Raw genomic sequence first — 13,391 nt, 5'->3', positions numbered from 1 at the left:
GGTTGATGTTTACCATCCTGTAAGGTGGCTGGCCCTGGTGAAAACTGGGCTGTAGCGCCTGGTTAAATGTCATGTATATTATGCTAGACTACGCTATTTCTTCTAAAAATTGGGGACACCAGGTATGCTTATTTTAGCCAATATATATGTAATTCTAGCAGGAGTATTGAGTTTCTTTTTTCTCACCTGGTTACACAACATACTCATATCTTGACCTTTCCAAAAGGGTGGTAAAGAAATGTAATATTCTACTTTCAACACTACTAATACCTGTCCCCCAAAAATTAGAAGGATTATGGTACACAGGCCTATATATAAGAAGCCATTGTAGATGTTTGATAATTTCCTGCTCTCTGGTGAAGTTGGTCTTACAAGATGAGATCCACACTTCAGACTGTATTGTTCATTGGTGCTTGTTTGGTTGCAGATGTTCTGGGCAAGTTTTTCATATTGTTGAGATGATTTCAGCATCATACAGGACGCCATTGTCTCTAACATTCAAGAATGTGTCATCTTAATTGAGGAAAAAATCATCAAGGGCAGATATAGGTAGACTTGTGACATCTCATTCAGCGTTGTAATTCAATCGTATAATATATCTATGATTTTCAATTTTTTTTTCAACTTGTAGGAGATTGGCGGTGTTTGGGCGCCGGCGGGAAGTGCCAATATGATCTGAGCCCAAGCGCAATGTCCCGGAGGGGTCCTGAAGGGCTGTGTAATGGCCCTAGCGCTAGGCGCTGTTGTCTACCAGCTGGCCGAGAAGGTGAGTGTGCTACAGTTGTACGTACTGTCATAAAGCGTCAAGTAAAACGAGTAAGACACTATGCATACACGCATGCACATGAATTCCGTTATAGCTAGCTCCATTTCCGAATTTTCTATATATTTCTTTTCTCGCTGTTTTCCAGTGTACTGGGTGGCAATGTGTGATCGACAACACTACATAACTAGTTTATTTAGGCGGTCAAGGGAGCTAAACGAATAGATATATGCCCCCATTGCGCTCGATTCGCGTTCGAAAAGAGCAACACATAGAGTATAAGGCAGGCTTTTGGCAAGTCACTAAAACCACTTTTGTGGGACACAGCGCAACGCATGTCTCTGACAACTGCCAGTGATTGGCAAATCGTAAAAGGCGAAATCGCCGGGTCATCATCATAGACAAGATGACCACTTCAGTGCTATGCACTAACCCAGCTATTCTTATGCAGGGCGATAATGGAGGTCATGCCTTCCGTAAGTACTGTTGATGCCATATACATTTATACATTGTAGCATTAAATGTATAATTTTGGAATTCTTCACAAAGAGCTTCACAGTTTTAAATTTATACTGTATGTTATTAAAATTATGCATTCAAGACAAAATTTAATTTACACACAAATACCAAAATCGGACACGAACCTCGAGCTATCCTTAAATTATGTTAACAAATCCGTGCTGTTGCTGTCCACTATATACTACTTCTGTGTGACGTAAAACGATGATATCTATTTCATCCATATCAAGGTGAACAGAAGCACGTCTAAATCAAAGATGAAGTTGTTGTTTTAGTAATGACCCAAAAAGGTCTTTTGCATGAAGGTTAGAAGACACAATCCCAATGCAAATTATATGTTCTGGAAACACAATATTCTTCTAAAATCCGTAAATCAGGGCCAAAACTCAATGATTTTTTCAGTGTAGTATTTATAATGATTCTATATGGCACTTGATTACAAATATATGCATATAGCTTACACTCATGTTATATATTTTAATAACAAGTGCAAGAAAGTGTTATTTTTAAACGATTTGATGCATCAACTACAAGAACCAAATGCCCTCTTTACCGCCTTAGTGCGTCATAGCTATAGGAAAAAATTGTCAGTTACATGCCAAAAGCCATGGTGGTAAAGTCTGGCCCGGCGTCCGGTTTTCTCTACCAACAGAACTGACCGTCATATCATCGTAGATGTCATCCTTCCTGGTTGAAAATTAAAGTGTGGATTTTAGGTTAAAAAGAATTAAAATCAGTTACTATAACGGTTGTACATGAAATCATTTTGTCAATTAACATAATGTCTCACTGGTTTGCAATTAATGACCTTGTCGCGAATTTCTCTGTATTATTAAAACCAGTATGTATGCTATGACGTAAGCGTAGAATAGTCATAGGCATGTCACACATCGGGCAACCATGTAATTCCCATAATAGATATTAACACCGGTGCTGAAGTTGAAATCGATAACATATGCTATATTTTTAGAATTATAATGCGGAAGATCAGACGCCCTCATCCTGCATTACCCGGTTGTCTTAGGGGATGGGTTAAAACTAGAATTTTGTTTTGGCAGACTGTTAAAGTGATTAGATAGTTGAGTTGTTTTAAGAAGAGAAAAGCAAAACGAAGACAAACAATCGATTTTTCGTCTAAGCTGGATGATTCAAGAAATTTTTGAGCTATATTTGTATAGTATGACACCAGACCAAATACATACAACGCTCTGTGATACTGTAAGGGTTTCACATGTACCTTTTTGTTTAACCCTTTTTTAGAAAACGCAGAACGGTTGACAAATGCCGAAGCTCTTCAGATTCTCAGAGCCAACGGGATGACATGGTCGTCGACCGGTGGGTGCAATGACCGGAACGTAAGAAGCTGTACATCCTTCACGGGCATGAGACGAGCGACTCTGGTAGGCCTGGTTGCCTTCAAGCATGCGTCTAAGTGTAACATCGTGGTCACAGGAGGAACCGAAACGGTAAACCATTTTCTAGTCATAGTATGAATCATACTCCTTACAGCGCATGCGTCGCTCTCTACCTTTCGCTTTAAGTAGCATGATCTGAAATACAACCGGTGTACTGCCACTAAAATGGCGCCATTATTTCGACCAGAACTGGTTTAAACATGATAAAGCTGGCATGTATGGTATCTCAGAAGACCCTTTCCAGCGATGACCTTGGACAATTTTGCAGCCATTTGACGCACCATCGCGGTCAGTGTGAATATTCACTGCCGAGGTAACATTCCGCCGCACACTATTTGCACGAAGGTTTTTACGGCAGACTAGCTACATTGCCCTTTCACATGCTCCAGATACAAATATCGATATCTTTTGTTATTGATACTAGTAAATAAATATGTACGACCAAATAAATTTATCATTTTCTATGTAACCAACGTTTTTTTAAGTCACCTATTTCCAGGCTGAAATGTCTGAGTTTCATGGCTTCTTTCCACATAGGCTTGCCTACTCGTAAATTCAAATAGAATGTTGATAACCTCCAACACGCACCCCCCCCCCCCCTTTAGAAAAAACAAAACAAAACAAAAACAGCAGCTTATAAGAATGCCAATTTAATTACTGTGTCGTCAACTTAAATATACCTAACGTGTTATTAGCTGTTAAATCTACTTACCTGGTTATGAACACTAGGTAATATTCTCACGGTTGCTTTTCTTACTACAGGGACACTCATCAGGCGAATACAGCCATTCCAAGGGGTATAAAGTCGACATCCGCTATTATGGGGTCAATGATTGTGTGTTGAACTTCGTCCGAAGAAATTTCAATCAAATATCCAACCGCTCAGACGGAGCCATGCAGTGGAGAGACGGATCCAGGAATACGTATGCCAGGGAAAGCAACCACTGGGACATCACGTATTATTAATAAAATTTGCAAATCTGTTTCTTACATTTTAACAAAGTTTAATGTATACAGATTGTCATGCAGATTAAAATAATTGCAAAACTTTTGCGGTTAGCTTTTCTTACTGTAGGCCTATATATCGATTGCTGATCGGAATGCAAGGTAATCTCATATCAAATTTGATGTATGACATACTGAACTTTGAGCGCGCTCCACAAAATGTGGCAAACCTGTCGCAAAAATGCTTAAAGGCATAATGCACTCTTAATTTTGGTGGAAGGAAACTTGGACCCTGGACATCGCAACTCAATCTGCTGTTAAACTACATTTAGATACTTCTGACTGACGCAGGCCGCTGCACTTAGTCAACGGTGGATAATTCGACTGATAGAAAGGCAGGTTTCAATAAGTTATCAGTGCACGACTGGTTTATGCCTATTTTCAAAAGTGATCATCAAATCGCTGAATAGAAGAAGTCAACTATGCTGAATGTAAAATAGTTTTTCTTCTGGAGCAACACCTGGATTTATTGTGCACTATGGTTTCTGTTTAAACACGACTACCCTTGTGCAGCCTAAGTGACTTTCCACCTTCGGCTGAGTTATATATGCCTTGAGGCCTACACTAGAGAAAAGTTCAAAAATCTATCATCCTCTCGGTTTCTCCTAGATACTGTTTCATAAGTTTAGAGATGGGTGGAATATTAACAAAAGGGCGCATTGAGAAAACGAGCTCTGGACAAGCCTGGGAAATTTTGTTCACTATACCTAATATTGCGATATATCTGTATTGGTGGGGCTGTATTACGTCTTTTGAACCAAAATTTCTTCGACATAGTCTTTGTCGTAATTTGTGGATACGAACATTGTGAACACAGACAACTTTTGGGTTGGTTACGTACATAAATATGGATCTGACAATAATGTAAAAAGCTGAAACAAATAAAAGCTTTATGTGAATACAATCAAAAGTATTGATACAGAATTGATGTTATCTGTACAAAGATGTGGTCAGGTAAATTAGCTGACTAACGGATTAAACCTAACTCAGGTGGGAAAAGGTCCGAAATAATCGTGAACATTCACTATACACTAATCCAAACAAACGACACCATAACAAGTCAGTTCCTCCATCACACTTCTGTCCCTATATAATGTACGTGTTTGGAAACTGGAGGCGGGGGTATTTTTTTTTATTAACGTCTTCCACACGCTTAGCCAAACAATGTTACAAAGTATCAAGTCAAGTAAAACTTTCGAATATTGCTGATTCTTCAGACTATAACGTTTACTTTTTTTTTTTTATAGATTTTCTGCATCTTCGAATGAAGTGTTTAGTCGCTTTAATATGTAAGAAAATAATAGATCAAAATTCAGATTTTGTTAACATCTTTAAAACTGCTGGTCCAAATCCAATGGATGGTATTAGGATTCATCCTGAACATCTTCCAACCGGACAGAGGGAGTGAACGAGTCGAGGTCAGATTAACATCCTTGCCTTTCAATCTCTAAGCCACACGAAATGTTCTTTCATTATCTGCTTTTGGATAGGGTATCTGAGATTCTCCTCTGCCTCCAATGTTCTCAGCATCATGGTAATAATAATTCGTCGACAGTGGTTGTAAAGCTATTTACGCGAACTTCGTTAACGGTCATTCACTCTCCACCACTATGACAAGCATTTAGAGCTTTCTGAGCTTCACACGCTAGTCACTCACCTTCTGCCAATATGACAAGCGTTTAGAGCTTGCCGAGGGTCATATGTGAGTCACTCACCTTCCGCCAGTATGACAAGCATTTAGAGCTTCCCGAGCGTCACGTTAGTCACTCACCTTCCGTCAATATGACAAGCATTTAGAGCTTTCTGAGCTTCACACGCTAGTCACTCACCTTCTGCCAATATGACAAGCGTTTAGAGCTTGCCGAGGGTCATATGTGAGTCACTCACCTTCCGCCAGTATGACAAGCATTTAGAGCTTCCCGAGCGTCACGTTAGTCACTCACCTTCCGTCAATATGACAAGCATTTAGAGCTTGCCGAGCATCACAGGTTAGTCACTCACCTTCCGTCAATATGACAAGCATTTAGAGCTTTCTGAGCTTCACATGCTAGTCACTCACCTTCTGCCAATATGACAAGCAATTAAAGCTTGCCGAGCGCCACGTTAGTCACTCACCTCCCGCCATTATGACAAACATTTAGAGCTTGCCGAGGATCACAGGTTAGTCACTCACCTCCCGCCATTATGACAAGCATTTAGAGCTTGCCGAGCATCACAGGTTAGTCACTCACCTTCCGTCAATATGACAAGCATTCAGATCTTGCTGAGCGCCACCTTACTCATCTCCCGCCAATATGACAAGCATTTAGAGCTTGCCGAGCGTCACAGGTTAGTCACTCACCTTCCGTCAATATGGCACGCTTTCTGAACTTGCTGAGCGTCACATGTTAGTCACTCACCTTCCGTCAATATGACACGCATTTTTTAGCTTGCTGAGCGTCACAGGTTAGTCACCCACGTTCCACCAAATGACATGCATTTTGAGCCCGCTGAGCATTATATAGTCATTCACGTTCCCAAAACCGGATCGGGGTCATGCCAAAGACTTTAAAAATGATACTTGCTACTGCCTCGCAGGGAGATCAGCACTGAGAGGTTAGAGCAAAGAAACAGGACTGGTTGTGCCGGTGTCAGTATAATGTGATAATATATCTGGTGTCTTCGGCATGACTCTTCAGTATCATGCCGATATCATTAGCGGCATGGACTCACCCTGCCACAAGAAACACATTATAGGTACACACACCTGATGACTGCTTGTCGTCATATGTCTGAATAATGGTTGGACGTTAAACCCCATACATACATACATACATACATATATACATACATACGTACATACATACATACACGCACCCGTACACACCTCACATACTCTCATACATATTTAGATAAACATATAAATACATACATACATACATACATACATACATACATACATACATACATACATACATACATACATACATACATACATACATACATACATACATACATACATACATACATACATACATACATACATACATACATACATACATACATACATACATACATACATACATACATACATACATACATACATACATACATACATACATACATACATACATACATACATACATACATACATACATACATACATACATACATATATTCATGCATACATACATTCACGATCCTTCAAGATGACATGTAGAACCTTCTGAGCGTCACATGAGAGAAAATTCTTCGGTTACTTGCTAAAGGTCGATCGTTTAATTTACTCTGGACGCTCTGGTTTCTTCCATCTATGTAGGGGATTATGGGCAGAGTGAACTATTCATATTAGCTATAGCTATATTAGCTATAGTGCAACATACATGCTCTCGACCTATTGCATAACACTATATATCCCCAACTATGAATTTGTTGGGTGCTTTCTTATATATAGAACCGTCCTCATCGAGGAACAAACTATTCGTTCTTTAAGCCGACGTGGAATTATTATCATTAATCTACACTCATGTATTGTATATGTGTATATACCTTACTTGTGTCAACTACTCCTGTCTTCGTGTAACTGTACATGACAAGAAAAATGGTTTGCCGGTGCAGGTTTGACATTCTTAAACCCAGACGAATTGGGAGTTCATTGTGATTGTGAGCATGATTTTGTGGTGATAATCGGTCGCCAGAGGCTTATGAGAATTGTGCACTGTCGTCCTCTTTGTACTTTCAGTGTACGAGGGGTGAATGACGTCTGGAGGCTTAGTATGTGTATCAAGGCTTTAGTAAATAATGTCACATGAACCTATGTAAGGACTCATTCGTGCGTACGTGGATGGATTTACGTCGTTCTACTGGCCGTGCAGAATAGCTTAGCTTTCTAAATCATAACTGCACAGTGTAGTTCCACATTCTACAGTTTGAAACCAATAGGAGCAGAATTCTTGTTATAAATGGACAGACTGCTGTGTTGGCGTCAGATTAGAGAATGCATGTATGTTACATTCAGCTATCCACCGAATGATAATCATGGTAGATGGATGTCAGACGTTTTGGTTGGGCCATTAGGCGTCCTGTTACACTTACTTCCTGTCATAATATGGGTTACATATTCCTTATAAAAGTCTTTTTTCCTCCAAAAATTTACAAAACTATGTAGAATATATATGTAAGTATCAAGAAAAATATTTACACATTTTGCAAAATTGCAAAGGAAAGCTAGATTTCACCAGTATATCATAAAAAAGAATATAGTGTGGAAAGTTCATCCTTCAGTATCTTTTATCTTATTTTAACTTTGAGTTTTAAATTGTTTTTTAGAACCGCGATTAGTTCTGCGTGCCTATGGAAGGAAACATATCTGTTTGCTAACAGACAAGAATAGTGGTTTGACGCCAATGTTTCGTTCCTAAGTTGATGTCTGGAGGAAAGTTGTTTGAAGGTTTAACATTTTAAATGAATAATAAGTTGGCTCAGTAAAAATATTTTGATGAGCAAGCAAGTTTTGATCAGTACTAATTAATATTATATAGCTTAAATTTTCCGTTTAGTAAATTCTTCGAAACCATCAACGACTCCACGATATGTCTATTCGCGATGCTTTAGTGGCACGTAAATATCTATGAATAATAATACTATTATTTTGTTAATGAGATAGACTTTCGACAATACAAACAAAAATTTGAGACGTTAACGGTAGACATATATGTAAATTAGGTATGGTCATTTCTGTGGAAAGAGAGAGAGAAGGAGAGACAGAGAGTTCATTCATTTCTGTGCTTGCAGTCTTTCGTAGGCCCTGTCATCATCTCCAATCTCGACATTGGGGGTAGAAGGCACAGAACTCCCAACGGGTGCCAGGTAGGACATGTCTGAAGCAGTTTGAGGGGCCTGGCTGACAGGAGAGTGCATGGGCGCATTTTGCGGGTGTTGCTGCATGGGCGGCGGATTAGCCGTGTAGGGAGGCTGATACATAACTTTCTGCCCTGCTGCAGGATATGTACCGGGATAGGCGGACGCGGTGCTGTACGGCGGAGGGCCTATAGCCTTGATTCATACCAAGTCCCGTAAAACCGGTTAAACCGGTTCCGTTACCTTCAGAAACATATGGTGCAGTTCGACAATGAAAAACGTGTACATAGGCCTATATTAATATATATTTACACTGCTTCATGCAAACCTCGCAGTTATCAGTTTTCAGTGATATTAGAAAGGCGTTGTATTCCAGTCACGAAAACAAGTCTAATTTCGATCTCTTTTGTCCATATCTGCATGTAAGAGTGTACACCTAAGAAACTTATTCCGCGTGGAATTAAAATCGAAGAAGTAGCTTCTTGGATTGTGACGCACACTGAAATGGTTGAAATGATAGCTTAAAGAACGGATGTACAAAAGACAAATAAGGGTGCTGCATAGGCCACGTTTTGCCCTTCTTGACACACTTTAGTCCCTTCTCTTACGTTTGTTTCCAAAACACCCATCCTTCCCCCTCATCCTTTACGAACACTGACTTGTTCCCTCTATAGGTTTACTGGGAAATGTTTGCTTGTGAGTGAGTTAGGTTACTGGGAAATGTCTGCATGCGGATGTGTAACTAAGTAGGAAATGTTTGCATGTGGATGGGTAGATGTTGGGAAATGTTTGCATGTGGATGGGTAGGTGTTGGGAAATGTTTGCATGTGGATATGTAGGCTACTGGGAAATGTTTGCATTTGAATGGGCAGGCTACTGGGAAATGTTTGGATATGGGCGGACAGGCTTCTGGGAAATGTTTGCATGTGGATAGGTACGCTTCTGGGAAATGCTTGCAGGTGGATGTTAGGCTACTGGGAAATGTTTGGATGTGGGTGGGTTGGGCAGGCCACTGGGAAATGTTTGCATGTCGATGAGTAGGTAACTTGGGAATGTTTGCATGTGAGTGAGGTACGCTACTGGGAAATGTTTGCATGTGGATGGGTAGGCCATGGGGAAATGTTTGCATGTGGATGGGAAAGCTATTGGGAATGTTTGCACGTGGATGGGTAGGTTACTGGGAAATGTTTACATGTGGATCGAAAGGCTACTAGGAAATGTTTGCGTGTGGATTGGTAGGCTACGAGGAAAAATATTTGCTTCTCAGTGGGGTAGGTTACTGTTAGGAAATGTTTACATGTGGATCGAAAGGCTACTGGAGAAATGTTTGCTCCTGAGTTGGTAGGGTACTGTTGAGAAATGTTTGCATGTGGATCGGTAGGCTACTGAGAAATTTTTGCATGTGGATGGGTAGTTACTGGGAAAAGTTTGCATGTAGGTGGGAAGGCTACTGGGAAATGTTTGCATGTGAGTGGGTAGGGTACTGTTGAGAAATTTTTGCATGGGTATGGGAAGACTACTGGGAAATGTTTGCATGTAGATGGGTAGCTATTAAGAAATGTTTGCATGTGGATCGGAAGGCTACTGGGAAATGTTTGCTTGCGAGTGGGTAGGGTACTGTTCAGAAATGTTGGATGGGAGGGCTACTGGGAAATGTTTGTATGTGGATGGATATGCTACTGGGGAATGTTTGCATGTGGATGGGTAAGCTTCTGGGAATATTGTACATGTGGATCGGTAGGCTATTGGAAATGTTTGCAGGTGGGTGTAAAGGCTACTGGAAAATGTTTGTATGTGGATGGGTAGGCTACTTGGAAATGTTTGCATGTGTATGGGTAAGCTACTGGGAAATGTTTGCATGTGGATGGGAAGGCTACTGGGAAATGTTTGCATGTGGACGGGTAGGCTACTGGGAAATGTTTGCGTGTGGATGGGTAGGCTACTGGGAAATGTTTGCATGTGGATCGGTAGGCTACTGGTACATGTGGATGGGTAAGCTGCTGGGAAATGTTTGCGTGTGGATGGGTAGGCTATTGGAAATGTTTGCAGGTGGGTGGGAAGGATACTGGAAAATGTTTGCATGTGGATGTGTAGGCTACGGGAAATGTTTGCATGTGTATGGGTAAGCTACTGGGAAATGTTTGCATGTGGATGGATAGGCTACTGGGAAATGTTTGCATGTGGATCGGTAGGCTACTGGGAAATGTTTGCGTGTGGATGGGTAGGCTACTGGGAAATGTTTGCATGTGTATGGTTATGCTACTTTGAAATGTTTGCATGTGTATGGTTATGCTACTAGGAAATGTTTGCATGTGGATGGGTAGGCTACTGGGAAGTGTTTGCATGTGGATGGATAGGCCACTGGGAAATGTTTGCATGTGGATGGGTAGGCTACTGGAAATGTCAGCTCTGTAGTAAGAGACATGGAAATTACGACTGAAGACAACTCTTAACACAACTGGGGATTTCACTCATGTTTTATTATTCAGTCATTCATCCAGTACATTATAATCCACACATATTTTTCTGGACAACAAAATTGCATATATATCATCACGAATGAACGTGAGAGATATTGTCACTAAACCCATGTGTTACATATTCCTTATAAAAGTCTATTTTCCTCCAAAAATTCAAAAACTATGTAGAATATATATATATAAGTATCAAGAAAAATATTTACACATTTTGCAAAATTGTAAAGGAAAGCTAGATTTCACCAGTATATCATAAAAAAGAATATAGTGTGGAAAGTTCATCCTTCAGTATCTTTTATCTTATTTTAACTTTGAGTTTTAAATTGTTTTTTAGAACCGCGATTAGTTCTGCGTGCCTATGGAAGGAAACATATCTGTTTGCTAACAGACAAGAATAGTGGTCTGACACCAATGTTTCGTTCCTAAGTTGATGTCTGGAGGAAAGTTGTTTGAAGGTTTAACATTTTAAATGAATAATAAGTTGGCTCAGTAAAAATATTTTGATGAGCAAGCAAGTTTTGATCAGTACTAATTAATATTATATAGCTTAAATTTTCCGTTTAGTAAATTCTTCGAAACCATCAACGACTCCACGATATGTCTATTCGCGATGCTTTAGTGGCACGTAAATATCTATGAATAATAATACTATTATTTTGTTAATGAGATAGACTTTCGACAATACAAACAAAAATTTGAGACGTTAACGGTAGACATATATGTAAATTAGGTATGGTCATTTCTGTGGAAAGAGAGAGAGGAGAGACAGAGAGTTCATTCACTTCTGTACTTGCAGTCTTTCGTAGGTCCTGTCATCGTCTCCAATCTCGACATTGGGGGTAGAAGGCACAGAACTCCCAACGGGTGCCAGGTAGGACATGTCTGAAGCAATTTGAGGGGCCTGGCTGACCGGAGAGTGCATGGGCGCATTTTGCGGGTGTTGCTGCATGGGCGGCGGATTAGCCGTGTAGGGAGGCTGATACATAACTTTCTGCCCTGCTGCAGGATATGTACCGGGATAGGCGGACGCGGTGCTGTACGGCGGAGGACCCTGTCCGTAGCCATGGACATAGCCTTGATTCATATGGGAAGCTATGGATGAATGGCAGGAATTGTGTAATTAATAGACATATATCCCTTCTTTCCATGTAAATCATGCTCCATTACTTAACGTTTAGGTCAGAGTTCACAAAGTGACTTTTACTCCAATTCCTCCTGTGGTTACAAAACTGTAACATAATACCGGTGTGATGTTATAAGGTAGCTATGTAGTAAATAATGCGTAACTGACCAACTTCTGCCATAATGAACAAAACTGATTCAAATTTTAAAGCAGATTACAATCAGACAAGAATGACAAGTGTCAAAAAGGTGGATAACATATGTGCCCTTTGTATGGTATTCTCAAGGCATACCCCGTATACATACTAATTGTAAAACTGAAATATTGACAGGCACATCAATATGTAACCTTGCACACATTTTCTCGTATACATAAAAAAGGTACACAAAGGCCTACCCACACCCTGTTCTGTGAAGCAATTGTTTTTGTTTTGTTTTTTTTGTTTTTGTTTAGAGTATAGGCTTTTATATAGCACTTTCAGTTCAGGGCAATTTAACAAATGGGAAAAGAAAAGATCATATCTGTTATTTTGTATAAAAGTAATCTTTAGAGAAGTAACATACCTGACACATGGGACACCGTCATGCCTTGCGGTTGTTGGGTGAACACAACGCCCGGGCTTTGTGTACTGCAGCAACCCTTAACACAGCACGCCACAATCAGCGCGATCACAATCCCTACCCCTATAATGCAGCCTATGACCACTCCAGCCACGGAAACCGCCCCTGTTGCAGAAAAGAGAAGAATTAACAGTCAGGATAAAGACAGTTTTAAGATAAGATAGACGGACATAGGAGTCCTTCGTGTATATGGCTTCAAGTAACTATACACAAGCGTCAATCTGCAATTTAGCTATGACATCCCGCAAAACTCTTCTTACATTTCTTGGGCTTATACGAATGAAGAAATATGATGTCATGAAGTCTGACCGACCGGATGACAAGCCAACCCACTGACCGACCGGATGACAAGCCAACCCACTGACCGACCGGATGACAAGCCAACCCACTGACCGACCGGATGACAAGCCAACCCACCGACCGACCGGATGACAAGGCAACCCATTGACCGACAGACACAGGATAGGTGTAGTACCCTCAGGTGCATTTAACAATTGAGTGGACAGGTCACATCCGGGGAACACGTTTCGCATATACATGGATATTTGTAGCTTCAGCATTTCAATAATAAAACGATGACGCAAACATTATAAAAATGCATGTGAAGAAAAACATCACGGTGTTAATTAA

The 13,391-nt window shown here is 40.3% G+C and overlaps 1 protein-coding gene and 1 long non-coding RNA gene across 2 annotated transcripts; one reads left to right on the top strand and one right to left on the bottom strand.

The window, feature by feature from the left end:
- The first annotated feature begins 321 nt into the window (after window positions 1-321).
- Window positions 322-4,550, top strand: LOC135471786 (uncharacterized). Its single transcript, XM_064751123.1, has 4 exons — window positions 322-436; window positions 632-766; window positions 2,543-2,748; window positions 3,460-4,550. The coding sequence occupies exons 1-4, from the start codon at window positions 376-378 to the stop codon at window positions 3,661-3,663; spliced, it is 606 nt and encodes a 201-aa protein (XP_064607193.1). The 5' UTR covers window positions 322-375; the 3' UTR covers window positions 3,664-4,550.
- Window positions 4,551-11,563: 7,013 nt separating this feature from the next.
- Window positions 11,564-12,853, bottom strand: LOC135471631 (uncharacterized). Its single transcript, XR_010444453.1, has 2 exons — window positions 12,705-12,853; window positions 11,564-12,110 (listed from the first exon to the last, which is right to left on the bottom strand). It is a non-coding gene; the product is annotated as an uncharacterized LOC135471631 (long non-coding RNA).
- Between the last annotated feature and the right edge of the window lie 538 nt (window positions 12,854-13,391).

The sequence above is a fragment of the Liolophura sinensis genome, chromosome 7, assembly GCF_032854445.1.
Source record: "Liolophura sinensis isolate JHLJ2023 chromosome 7, CUHK_Ljap_v2, whole genome shotgun sequence".
Taxonomy (NCBI): domain Eukaryota; kingdom Metazoa; phylum Mollusca; class Polyplacophora; order Chitonida; family Chitonidae; genus Liolophura; species Liolophura sinensis.
This window is presented reverse-complemented; position numbering and strand designations above follow the sequence as displayed.

Excerpts from the sequence above, each read along its gene's own strand:
- LOC135471786 (XM_064751123.1), top strand. The coding sequence starts at position 376 with ATGAGATCCACACTTCAGACTGTATTGTTCATTGGTGCTTGTTTGGTT. Across the intron at positions 767-2,542 it reads TCTACCAGCTGGCCGAGAAG|AAAACGCAGAACGGTTGACA; the intron begins GTGAGTGTGCTA and ends ACCCTTTTTTAG. Across the intron at positions 2,749-3,459 it reads TCACAGGAGGAACCGAAACG|GGACACTCATCAGGCGAATA; the intron begins GTAAACCATTTT and ends TTCTTACTACAG.